This window comes from Colias croceus, chromosome 3 (assembly GCF_905220415.1).
Source record: "Colias croceus chromosome 3, ilColCroc2.1".
NCBI lineage: Eukaryota > Metazoa > Arthropoda > Insecta > Lepidoptera > Pieridae > Colias > Colias croceus.
The window spans coordinates 2,668,649-2,682,099 of NC_059539.1; the positions used below are offsets into that span (position 1 = coordinate 2,668,649).

Consider the following 13,451-nt stretch of genomic DNA (forward strand, 5'->3'; position numbering starts at 1 on the left):
CAGTTTTTTTTTGTACTTTCGATCCAGTGTTATTCTCGTAATTAAGATGCATCGAAGGTATAAAGATAAATTATTCCAACAAAATATTATCGCAACAAAATTCATCAAATAAGTAGTTAAATATATAATAGTAACCCAAATACATCAACACAACACATTAAAATATGTAATTGTAAAAGAAAAAAAAAAGTATTAAACTCGAAAATAAAGCTCATTTTTAGCGAAGTCAGTTAATGGAAAACGAAGTAACGTTTTTTATACTTTAGCTGTAACATTCATACAGTTTTCATACATATTATTACCGTTATTATAAAATTTTAACCAACTTATCACGATTACTCTCAGACATATCCTTGCTTGTTTAATCATATTAATGTGGTTTAATTCCAAAAGTACGTTAATTAATCAAAAGCCATTTTAACCCTTAGCTGGTATCGGGGGTCAAAAATCACCCCAGTGCAACGAAATTTTGGTCATAACTCTTTAGTGTTATAACTTATACTCTTGTTCATCTAGCTAATCTCATAACATCTCGGGCGTGAGATGGACGACATACAAGTGTTACTTTTCTGTTACAAGGAGCCGAGGTACGTACACTGCTGGGGTCAAAAATCACCCCCGATACCATTTGTGTAAGTTTGTCTGAATTTATTCTAAAATTATTTTCTTTATTTTTTGAGTTATAAACGATCATTATGGAGAGTTTTTTGACTGACGATCAAATAGCTGAATTATTAGATGACGAAATAGAAGAAAATGAACCGGAAACCTTCAACAGACCAGCTGCTTCTGTAAGTGATGATGAACAAATAAGTGATTGTTAGGAAGAAGAGTATGTTAGAAGCTGACTCCTCAACTTCAAGTTCTGATAGTAGCAGCGAAGGAGATGATGATGAAGAAGAAGCAGCTAGTCATACCTCTGGCGAACAGCGATCATATGTTCTAAATGTTAGAAATTTTACTAAGAATTTTGTTACTGGTTCATATAAGTTGTCATTTTTTTTGTTTAGACTGTATAAGAAAACTAAAGTTAGAATATTTTTATGTTAATTTTTAGTTTTTGTAGAATTTATGGATCTCAAAGTGAACATCACTAAAATTAAACCAAAAATAAGATATAATTTGATTTGAAAAATTAGTATGGTTCATTACTTTATAGAGCACTATATTGTCGTTAAATGCTTACTTTAAGAGTTACTTTATTAATAAAAGAGGATTAAAAAGTAAAAAAAACCTGTTTTTATAACAATTATTTTTAATTTTCTCGTGGGGTCTTTTTTTACCCCCGATACCAGTTATGTTGGCCAAGTTTAGCGATACCAGCTAAGGGTTAATTACAATGTAGTTTTAACGTTAGGTACGTTAAGCCTGTTTTTCTCTAAAACCGATAGTATTTGGAGTTATAATTAATAAAGAGTTAATTACAATTAATGATTAAATACAGTTAATGATTTCCAATATTATTCATAAGTTAAATCGATGTATTTGTATAAATAATTTTCGCAGAGGAATTTTTCTTTATTATTGTAAAGGACGAGCACACTTTCAAGGTCAAGCGCAGGCGACAACGGGGCTCCCCACACAGCGACGCCACGTGTATCAACGCTACACATGGAAGAAGAGGCGCACCGCGGTTTCGACGAGGCGCACCGCGGTTTCGACTATCGCGCTGTATACACTACGCCACGTGTATTGCGTCTACACGTGGAGGAGGCGTGGCCTAGGCGGCACATGCAAGACAGCCGCCGCCGCTTTGAGCCGCCGCCGCCGCTTTGTGCCTCGCCGCCGGGCGATGGCTTTGTGGCTCGCCGCACCGCTTTGAATATCGCCGCCGGTGACGCATATAAATAGCCCAACATTTGGAATTAAAGTCAGTTGCAGCAAGTTCTTCTTCCAGACTAGTAGTGAAGAAGTAATAGTGAATAAGTAATAGTGATAAATTGTAATAGTGTACATAAGGGTCGATAATATATGTATGTCGAAGGAAGGGTGTTTTCTTGAACACAAACCCCAACAATAATACAGTCCACAACAACGTCTGGTCCTTCGATCGCCGGATACTCCAGGAAGAGGAAACGCTGCCCGTGGAAGACCAGATCCTGCCGAAGAGAGGTACGCATCGGCAACGAGTTCACCTTCGAGGGGCGAATATCGGCAAACCGGTAACGTTGGTACTAGCCTGCTGGTGTTTTTGATCGTCACCAGGCGAGTCAGGTACCTACCGACGGGGCCGCGCTGTTGGTACTAGTCCAATGAGGTGAGTCGTAAGGTTTTTTACGGGTAGACTCGGGCCATTGGGTGACCTTGGTGGTACGCGCCGGGAATCAGGGGTGCTGGTCAGCGGAACGAGTCTGCCAGTATAAGCCTGCGGTGCGTCACCTCTTTAGGCATGGTGGTTACCCGCAGCCAGGGTGAAGCTGCAGAAGTGGAGGACCGGAGCCAAGAGACAGAGCGTGTACGGCAAGAACGAATGCGGCGGCTGGTGCTGGACCCGCTGGCATCGCCGTCTGACGCACGCTTGACGTCAGCCACAGAAACAATGGAGATCCCGCCGCAACCGCGACGGCATTCGCCAGCGAGATCCGCTAGATCGGTGCGGTCGTCGGCGAGTACGGCGCGGCGGATTAAGGCGGCGGAATTAGAAGCGGCAGAGCGACTCGCCGCTATCCAGAGAAAAGAACTACAAATTGAGAAAGAACTAATAAATAAACGCTTACAGTTCGAGGTGTCCGCCATACAGGAAGACGAGGGCCTGCCGGAAGATACCGTCACCGCGACAGAAGAACGAAACAAGGTAGACGAGTGGCTCCAGTCACATCCTGTGCCGAAGGATGACAGACACCAGCGATCCGAACTAAGAAGAGGAAGATCGCCGACGCCGACCAGACGAACAGGAATAGAGCAGCTGGCGGCGTCCCTAGAGAAGATGGCGCGACCGCGCCTACGCCACGCGGACCTTCCGATATTTTCAGGTGCGATCGAAGAGTGGCTGCCGTTCCGAGCAGCCTACCGGGACACAAGCAGCATGTACCAAGTGTCCGACGCAGAAAACATCCAGCGGCTGCGTACCTGCCTGAAGGGGGAAGCAAGGGACGCCGTGGCAGCGCTGCTTCACACTGCTTCATCACCTGAAGCAGTCATGAAAACTTTGGAGCAGTGCTTCGGGAGGCCCGAGATAATAATCGACAGGGCCATGGAAGACCTAAGGAAGCTGCCGCGACCTGGAGCAGCGGCCAAGGACATCAACTGCTTCGCGGTAAAAGTGCAAAATGTGGTGTGTATACTTCAAACCATAGACAGAAAAGGATATTTGTACAATCCTATGCTAGCACGGGAGATATTGGACAAACTTAGTCCGCACATGCGGTCTAGGTGGTGTGATTATGCTTTTGCACAGGAAGGCACAGCGGATCCAGAGATCGTGGTGCTGTCCCGCTTCCTCATGAGAGAGGCGGACCAGGCGCTTCGCTACACCTACGTTCCGACGAGCAGCACTGCACCAGCGCGCAGAGACGCCGCAGCAGCAGCAGCAGCAGCAGCAGCAGCGCGACCTGCTCCACCGAAAAGGAAGTCTGCAGTATACACCATGGTCTCCGGTGAAGATAAAGAAGAGAAGAAAGAAGAGAAGAAAGAAGAGAAGAAAGAAGAGAAGAAAGAAGAGAAGAAAGAAGACTTCTGCCTGTGCTGCAGGCGCGACCACGCTATGGTTGCCTGCCCGCGCTACGCCAAGCTGTCGGTGGATGAGCGGTGGGCGCTGGTCAGGGAAAAGGGCGCCTGCTTCAAGTGCGCCACGAAGAGACATCGGCGCAGCTTCTGTCGAGCGAAACCATGCGGCGTGAACCAGTGCCGCCGCCCGCATCATTCATCACTGCACGACGTAAGAAGAGAAGAGCCTGCTGCGTCGACCGAAGAAACCGTCATGGCGGTTGCTGACCGCGCAACCGCACCGCCCCGTGCCGTCCTGCTGAAGATGTGTCCAGTCACCGTCGTCGGCCCACGGGGGGAGGTATCGACGCACGCACTGCTCGATGAGGGCTCCACCATCACCCTCATTGATGAGGACCTGGCGCAACAGATCGGCGCCAAAGGTCCCGCCACGCCGCTCCGCATCCACGGGGCGAACATGGAGCAGATTGAAGAAGGAAGTCGGCTGGTGACGGTGCAGCTGCGGGGGCAGAGCGACGGGACACTACACGACCTGCGCGCCCGCACGATGAAGAAGCTGCAGTTGCATCAGCAGTCCATCCCGGGATCCCTGCTTCGGTACAGACATCTGCGCGACATACCGGAACGTGAGGTATGTTACGAACAAGCACGCGCGGGTGTCCTGGTGGGTACCGACCACTGGGAGCATATCGTGACCAGAGAACTTCGGACGGGCGGCGCCGACGAACCTGCCGCCTCCAAGACAAGTCTCGGCTGGGTGATACATGGAACAACGCCGCGTCGAATGATCGTCGAGAGAGACCGCGTGCTTCACGTCCGAGAACAACAAGCGGACCAGCGGCTGCACGACCTGGTGGCAGAGCACTTCAAGATCGAATCATTGAACATAGCCAGCAGACCGCGCATCAGCGACGCCGACCGACGAGCGACATCCATCGTCGAGACGACTACGAAGAAGACGCCGGGCGGGTACGAGATCGGCCTGCCGTGGAAGAGGGATAACGTCCGCATGCCGCCGAGCTACAATGCCGCGCTGCGGAGACTTCTGAAGATTGAAGCAAAAATGGACGCCGCGCCGGAATTCGCAGCCGAGTACACCAAGCAGATGAACAACTTATTCGAGAAAAGGTATGCGGTTCCGTGCGATGGCAGTGAAGGCGAGAGCAGCGTGTGCTGGTACCTGCCGCATTTTGCTGTGACCAATCCCAACAAACCAGGGAAGCAGCGATTGGTCTTTGATGCGGCAGCCAAAAGCCACGGGACTTGTTTAAATGATGAACTACTTGAGGGCCCAGACTTGCTACTATCACTGCCAGGTATATTATTTCGATTCAGGGAAAAGGCAGTGGCAGTCACAGCAGATATAGAGGAGATGTTCTTACAAGTGAAAATAAGACCCGAAGACCAGCCAGCGCAGCAGTTTTTATGGAGGGGATGCCGACGCGACACGCCGCCACAGCACTATAAGATGACGTCCATGATATTCGGCGCAGCGAGCTCTCCATTTATGGCGCATTACATCCGTAATTATAATGCGCAGCAGCACGCAGAACAGTATCCAATGGCGCTGGAAGCGATAACAAAGAGCCACTACATGGACGATCTGGTGGTGAGCTACGCCGACGCAGAGGAAGCCAGACAAGCGATCGAAGAAATACGGACAGTGCACGCAGCGGCAGGCTTCAAGCTACGAGGATGGAACGCCAGCGACAGGAGCGTGCTGAGGGACGTGCCACGAGAACTACACGCCAGCACACCAACGCAGCTGGGAGGAGCGCAGCCAGCCCCGAAGATCCTCGGGCTAATTTGGGACGCCGAGCAAGACGCGCTAGGATTCAACACAGCAATGAACAGGGTACCGGTGGAGGTGCGAGATCGCAAGCGCCCGCCAACCAAGCGCGAAGCATTAAGTGCGGTCATGTCAATTTATGACCCACTAGGCCTCTTAAGTTATTTCACCATCCGTGCTAAAATCATATTGCAGAGCCTGTGGCGCCTCCAGATTTCGTGGGATGAGCCGATACCTGAAGAAGAGGGCGAGCAGTTTGCGGGCTGGCTGGCGCAGCTGGAAACGGTCGGCGCGCTACGTTTGCCGCGATGCTACGCAACGAACAACGTCGAAGACATCGAGCTGCACGTGCTATGCGACGCCAGTGAACAAGCGTATGCAGCCGTGGCGTACTGGCGTATGCGGCGAACGGACGGCAGCGTGCAAGTGAAACTCGTCTCGGCGAAAGCGAAGGTGGCACCACGACGCGCGCAGACGATCCCGCGCCTAGAACTACAAGCGGCGGTGATCGGCGCAAGACTCGCTGATCAGATTAGAAGAGAGCACAGGTATGAAATATCTCGTACTTGGTTTTGGACAGACTCATCGACGGTGGTGCACTGGGTGCGCAACGATGCAAAGAGATACACGCCGTTCGTCGCGCATCGCCTCGGTGAGATTGGAGAACTAACACAAAGGGAAGAGTGGCGGTGGCTGCCGACTCACGAAAACGTTGCCGACGACGCCACCCGCCTAAGTTTCACCACGGGACATGATCGATGGTTCCAGGGTCCAGAATTCCTGATGAAGACGGAGGACCAGTGGCCCACGGAGAAGGAACTTCGAGAAACTACGGACGAGGCTGATGTACTGCATGTAAGCGAGCTGCCACGGAAGATGGAATGGCTGCCGGATCCAGAGCGCTTCTCCAAATTCCGCACACTGGTGGGAGCAACAGCAAGGGTGCTCGCATTTATCGACATGCGCATCAGGCACACGGCGACGAGACTAGAATGTCGCCACCTGGAACAAGCCGAACGACTGTTGGTGCAGCGCGCACAGAACGACAGCTTTGGGGAAGACATAAAGCGAATCAAGGACGCGCGCCCCATCAGCAGATCCAGTAGACTGTACAAATTGGACCCGGTAATGGAAGACGGCGTGCTGAGAGTAAGGGGCCGCATAAACGCAGCCACGGCACCCGACACGGTAAAGAAGCCGGTGATCCTCGACGGCCGGCACAGAATAACCAGACTAATAGTGTTACAGGAACATTGTGCCGCCGGACACGCCAACCGCGAGCGTGTCACCAACGACCTGAGGCAGCGCTACTGGGTCATCCACCTGCGGCCTACAGTGCGCGCTGTGGAGAAGAACTGCGCGCTGTGCCGAATACGCCGAGCAATGCCGCAGGTCCCAGCCAAAGGGGACTTGCCGCGCGCTCGCCTCGACCCGTTCCACCGACCCTTCACCAACTGCGGGGTCGACTACTTCGGGCCAATGATGGTCAAGATCGGACGAAGAAGAGAGAAGAGATGGGGCGCGCTGTTCACCTGCTTGACATCGCGCGCCGTGCACCTAGAGCTCGTCGCGTCTCTATCAACGGACTCAGCCATCATGGCGCTGAGGAGAATGGCGGCGCGCAGAGGGTGGCCTCGTCTGATGTACTCAGACAACGGGACAAACTTCAGGGGCGCCGATCAAGAACTGAAGAAGGCGTACAACGAGTGGGCGCCGGCGCTACAAGAAGAAGCGCTGCGCCATCGAATGGAGTGGCGCTACATACCGCCGGGTGCGCCGCATCAAGGCGGTGCTTGGGAGCGGCTGGTGCGGTCAGTGAAGACCGCGCTCGGCGCGACACTACGGGAGAAGGCGCCACCAGAAGAAGTGCTGTGGACTCTGCTCACCGAAGCGGAGTTCGCGGTGAACGCGAGGCCGCTGACTCACGTGAGCGTGAGCCCGGACGATCCCGAAGCCCTCACGCCCAACCACTTCCTGCTGGGCTCCTCAACGGGACTGCCGACGACGGGGCCGTGCGACGAAGCAGACCGACGGACCTGGCGCGCCAGCCAGGCGCTCGCCGACCACTTTTGGCGCCGATGGATCAAGGAGTACCTACCGACGCTCGTGCCACGGGGGGAGGCGCGAAAGGACACGCGACGCCTCGAGGAAGGTGACGTGGTCATCATCGTGGACCACGTCTTGCCGCGCAACACATGGCCCATGGGGGTCGTGGTGCGCATTCACGCCGGGCCGGACGACGCTGTGCGGGTAGCCGAAGTGAAGACCAAGAGCGGGATCTTCAGACGCCCCGTCAGCAAGCTCGTCGTGATGAAGGAGGCTACGCAAGCTACGCCGGGGGGAGGACTGTAAAGGACGAGCACACTTTCAAGGTCAAGCGCAGGCGACAACGGGGCTCCCCACACAGCGACGCCACGTGTATCAACGCTACACATGGAAGAAGAGGCGCACCGCGGTTTCGACGAGGCGCACCGCGGTTTCGACTATCGCGCTGTATACACTACGCCACGTGTATTGCGTCTACACGTGGAGAAGGCGTGGCCTAGGCGGCACATGCAAGACAGCCGCCGCCGCTTTGAGCCGCCGCCGCCGCTTTGTGCCTCGCCGCCGGGCGATGGCTTTGTGGCTCGCCGCACCGCTTTGAATATCGCCGCCGGTGACGCATATAAATAGCCCAACATTTGGAATTAAAGTCAGTTGCAGCAAGTTCTTCTTCCAGACTAGTAGTGAAGAAGTAATAGTGAATAAGTAATAGTGATAAATTGTAATAGTGTACATAAGGGTCGATAATATATGTATGTCGAAGGAAGGGTGTTTTCTTGAACACAAACCCCAACAATAATACAGTCCACAACAATTATATTATTGTTATTAGTTGACTTTTCAATTTTAATAATATGATCTCTTAATCTGTTCACTAACAAATTTTGTTTATAAATTATAATGAGTCAAACCAGACAATCAAATCACATTTCGAAGACGAAATTCTATTTGTCTTTATATTAGAATCCTTTTAGAATCCCATATTGGTCGCAGCAGTCCAGATGCATATTTCATAAGGTATATTATATATTAAGTATATGATATATTCTCCACATACTGTATTGAACGAAGGATGAAAGATCGAGCGATGCAAATATGTTTACAGAATACTTACAAGAATTTTAATATACCTACTTTGCTAAATATTTTCTAGCTTGTAGTCCCGGAGCCGAGTTAAGTGACATGAATGACATAATATAAATCATTAATTTTAAGTATTTTTTGGAAAGTTCAATTTTAATAATATTATTGGTTATTTTGACATATTATGTAAAAGTCATTTAAGTATTTTTTTTTAATTTTTATTGCATTTTGGTTGAAATTATGGATATCTACAAATAAATGTGTTTAAAATCCAAGTATACTAATATTATGTACATTTAAACATTATTTAGAAATGCGCACTTAAATTATATTGTAGAACCCACATCTTAATTATTCATAAATACAAGTAAGTACTTGGTTAATAATAAAACTGCGGTTACTTGTACCGTCACCTAAATCTTATCAGTCTTCTCATTACCCCTACGTATTTGCTACTCCACTGAAGAAAAAAATACAAAATACATTGTCATGTTAGATTTCTGGTAGTATCAAATGCATAAGTGTGAACGAGAAAATGTTTGTGTGTGTGAACACAGCTTTATGCATACATTTGGAGCTAATTCGCTCATACATGTTTCAAAATAATCCCGTATAAGCTGATCATGTACACAGTACAAACGAATGGGCTTTATGAATGTAGGGACGTATTAATCGTCAATCGTATTTCATCGTGTAGGTATACTTATTACTTAAAATTTCATGTAGGAATCTATTATATGGGATATGAGTATTGAAATTCGCCAAATACTACCTAAGTTCATCGGGTTCACTAAAAAAACATAGTTATTTGGAACGAAATTTTTTATAGACAAACTACTTAAGAGCTTTTTAATGAATAACGAAATCGGTATATTTTATAAACCACAATTTCATACAATAAGACAAAACGTGATCTCTGTTTACAAAATAATAATTTGAGTCAATTGAAAAACCACAAAGCTAAAAGTTAACGCTAAGAATCCATCGCTCGTGTTGTAACCGCCAGTGAAAAAAAAAAAACCTATAAAAAGTTAAAAAAAATATGATAACCGTACAGTTCTATTTTATTAAACCAATCAAGCGTCACTTTCAATTGTCCGTAATATAGCGATAAAAAAGTCACTCTATAGCGTTGTAATATAATTGCTTATTTCAGTCGTTTCAGTACCTACTCCGGTAGCCGTGATCGTCTAGTGGTTAGGACCCTACGTTGTGGCCGTAGTAACCCAGGTTCGAATCCTGGTCACGGCAGCGCAAGCTGTCTCGGCGGAGCTATGTTTTTTTATTTTTTTTATGTTGAGTTTATTGTTGCGTTTTGTTCTCATTTACTTTTTCTTAATTTATTTTCAATATACTATAAAAAATAAACAAATCCATCGATGTCATAATTTATTTGTTTTTTTTTACTCAGATCTAGATAACCATTAACTTGTATGTTAAAAGGTAAAATGAAATCCTCAAAAAAGAAATTCCCTTTTGTAGTTTTTAGGAACGTCGATTCAAAACATTTTAAACACACATTGTTTTAAATTTCGTTGTTATTTAGGTAATATATTTATACAAAATTTGCCTACAAGTTATATTTTAAAGAGTTGGGTTTTAATTTTTTACTTTTTAAAACTTTTAAATTAATTCAAATGTAGAGTCTTTGCAAGAAATGTTAAATATTTTCAAGACATTTTTCACAGAGAGTGAGCAAAGCCGGTTTGAATAATTAATCATTACGTTTGCATTGTCCTAAGAATACATTTAATAAAACAAAGGTCATTTATATGTTTAAGAGTTCTGTATTTTTGTATCACCGTCCGTGCGTTGAGTGAGAAGATAAAATCTTTTCAAAATCGTTTCAGATTTTTTGATTGTTCAGAACATTTTTTCTCATGACTTTATTTTCGAATTAAAATAATTTATTAAGAATTCACGGTTAAATCAATTGTACTTATTTCTAAAAATTTAAAGTATCGAAATGAACTGTGTTAAGGAAGGACTGATAAACTTATCAGTCCTAGAGACAAAAATGATTATTTCATATCAGTCGATATCACTGATAAGGTTTTTTCAACTCGTACCAAAGACTAGTGTGCATAATATGTTACAGGCTTCTACAAACAAAAACTAAACAGCCCTGAAATTCCCAGAAACAGCCCAAATTTCAATGGAACCATAGAGGGGACACATCATAAAATCGGTTCACTCAGTTGAAAGTTCTGAGGTAACAAAGACGAAAAAAATACAGTCGAATCGGAACCTTCTCCTTTATTTGAAGTCTTTTGGAAACTATTGAATATTATTTAGTATTTTATTATAATACAATTATCTTTTGTTCCAACTAACCAGCATCTTATCTTTCAAACAATACAGTCTGTAGATCTCAAATCTATTATTAGGTACTATCAAGGCTTCTCGAACATTCCAGAATTTCTACATTCAATTTGTACGAAATGGGCCAGGTAATGACGTTGTTAGTGTGGAGTCGATCAATCTTCGAATCGATGCCGTAATACATGAAAATAAGTTTTTATTGCTAATGACCTGTCATATGTTAAGTTTGCTATATTGTTTTTTTTTTACGTTTGTTAAGTGGATATAAATGAGCTTGTAGCTTAAAAATGAGACATTTGATTGTCTGTAAAAAAAATATATCTCCCGTTTTAGGAAAGTATCTATTACCTTACTAGAAATCTAATAAACAGAAAATAACATTTTATAACCTTTCGCATACAATTCCAATTTCACTCTATGTAAGCACCTATTGACGTAATCAAATACTTTACCAAGCTAGTTTATGGTACAAATATCTATACATATAATAAATCTGTAGAAGGGTCAATTCTGTACATTGAAAATATTGAAAAAATAAATAGCAGGGGGTGTTACTGGATCGATACCAAACCCAAATATGTGATTAAAAAAATTTTTGTCTGTCTGTCTGTCTGTCTGTCTGTCTGTCTGTCTGTCTGTATGTGAAGGCATCACGTGAAAACTAGCGGTTCGATTTCGATGAAACTTGGTATAATTATACCTTATTATCCTGGGCGTAAAATAGGATACTTTTTATCCTGGAAAAATACGTAGAAAAAAAATTAATCTTAATTTTTCAGTTTTATCCATAGACGTTGTTCCGTAGAACCGCGAACACACGTTGCGTATTATTATAGGCCTAGCCGTATTTGGGAATTGGGTCCAATAGATATTTATAAGATGTTATTGACAGAGGTACTCAAAATGGAGAAATAACCATCCACGCGAAGACCGACATCCGCGCGGACGGAGTCGCGGGCGGAAGCTAGTTGAAAATATTTCGTTCCGCATGCTACATTGATTGACGTCTCCGAAATGGATTTGAAGATAGTTCTGCCGATCAAAGGATGTAAGATCAAACATACTTGTTTGTGTCGTTACTCAAACAGTTGTTCGCGGGTTGTTACGATTTGAAGTAATATAAATAAGTGGATCTATAGCGATTGAAGTAGGTACCGCATGTTTATTTCTATTTATTGTTCATAAAGTAGCTCTTAGGTGACTTTTTTGAATGTCCTCGTCGCTATAATTGAAATTTCTGTTTTCTTTATCCGCTTGTTTTCCATCTTATAATAAAAAATAAAATAGTAGGTAATAACTAGTATTTTTCTTATGTTCGAAAGGGTTTATAAACGTTTAAAATCCGTTAAAAAGTCTGTACCTTCTAGTACCAACTAGCTGAATTAGTACTTTCGCCATACTAGTAGTATATTAATGTTAAGAAATGATTCCTCATAAACAAACCGTAGTAAATATAGTATTTTATCACTGTAACAAACATTGCAACAGCTTGCTACCCTCGTCACAGGCTCCAATTATTTCTCAACTGTCGTGTCAAACCTGCAACCGAACATTTGCCATCTTGATTCTAATATTAGTCACGCCTGGAGTGGTTATTTAAAAATATCTACTAATAAATAGGACGTTGGGTTCAAGATGATAGAAGGTAGGGAAAAATATCAAAATCATCCCTACAAAATCATCCTCAAAAATACGCCAATAATCAAACATCTCAAATTAATCTCAAAACTGCAATTTCGCTTTTTAAATACAACACTATTCAATAATTAGAATCCTTTTATTTAATTTTCTCTACAAAATGATATCAATGTTTGATACAATTGTCTTATATAATTACCCAAATATTATAAAGTCGAAGCACGACCCACGATATTCCTCCAATAATTTATAATATAGGTATAGGTAACCCACGCACTTACATTTTCCGCACTCATAATAATTTAATTTATTATCGGAATGGTTAAGCGAATTTGTATGACTTTTAAGTTAATTTGATATACTTATAGAGCTGAATCTACCTCGAAATGCCTATTTTTGGTTCTCGATACGACAGTTAATAATTGTTTCTATTTAAATCTCGTTTTGAGTATTTAATTTAATGATTTCAAGTTTACATAGGAAACTCTACGTAACAATATTACGTGCTTACGTAATTCTTAATGCTTTTAATCGGAAATCTGATTATTCAATAATGTTGATTTCCAAACATTTATCTTAGACATTAAAAAACTATTTTTACATTTCCTCACTTATCTATACTTTATATTATAAAGCTGAAGAGTTTGTTTGTTTGTTTGTTTGAACGCGCTAATTTCTGAACTACTGGTCCGATTTGAAAAATTCTTTCGGTGTTAGTTAGCCCATTTATCGAGGAACGATATAGGCTATATATCATCACGCTAAGACCAACAGGGGTGGAGCCACGGGGGTGAAACCGGGCGGAGCAGCTAGTAAAATATAAAATAACGAAATCACAATTAGGTTACAGAAATCCTTCAAGAGCACAATTTCTTTCGTAACAACTCCAAACTGGTTAAGTTTGTATTGC

At 44.3% G+C, this 13,451-nt stretch overlaps 1 protein-coding gene and 1 non-coding gene across 2 annotated transcripts; both read left to right on the forward strand.

Annotated features, from left to right (window-relative positions):
- Nucleotides 1-1,957: 1,957 nt before the first annotated feature.
- Nucleotides 1,958-8,305, forward strand: LOC123705939. The gene is made up of 2 exons (XM_045655057.1): nt 1,958-3,602; nt 3,633-8,305. Exons 1-2 carry the CDS (start codon nt 2,390-2,392, stop codon nt 7,805-7,807), a joined length of 5,388 nt encoding a protein of 1,795 aa, XP_045511013.1. The 5' UTR covers nt 1,958-2,389; the 3' UTR covers nt 7,808-8,305.
- A 1,455-nt stretch (nt 8,306-9,760) lies between these two features.
- On the forward strand, nt 9,761-9,832 carry Trnah-gug. The gene has a single exon. It is a non-coding gene; the product is annotated as a tRNA-His (tRNA).
- Nucleotides 9,833-13,451: the final 3,619 nt, after the last annotated feature.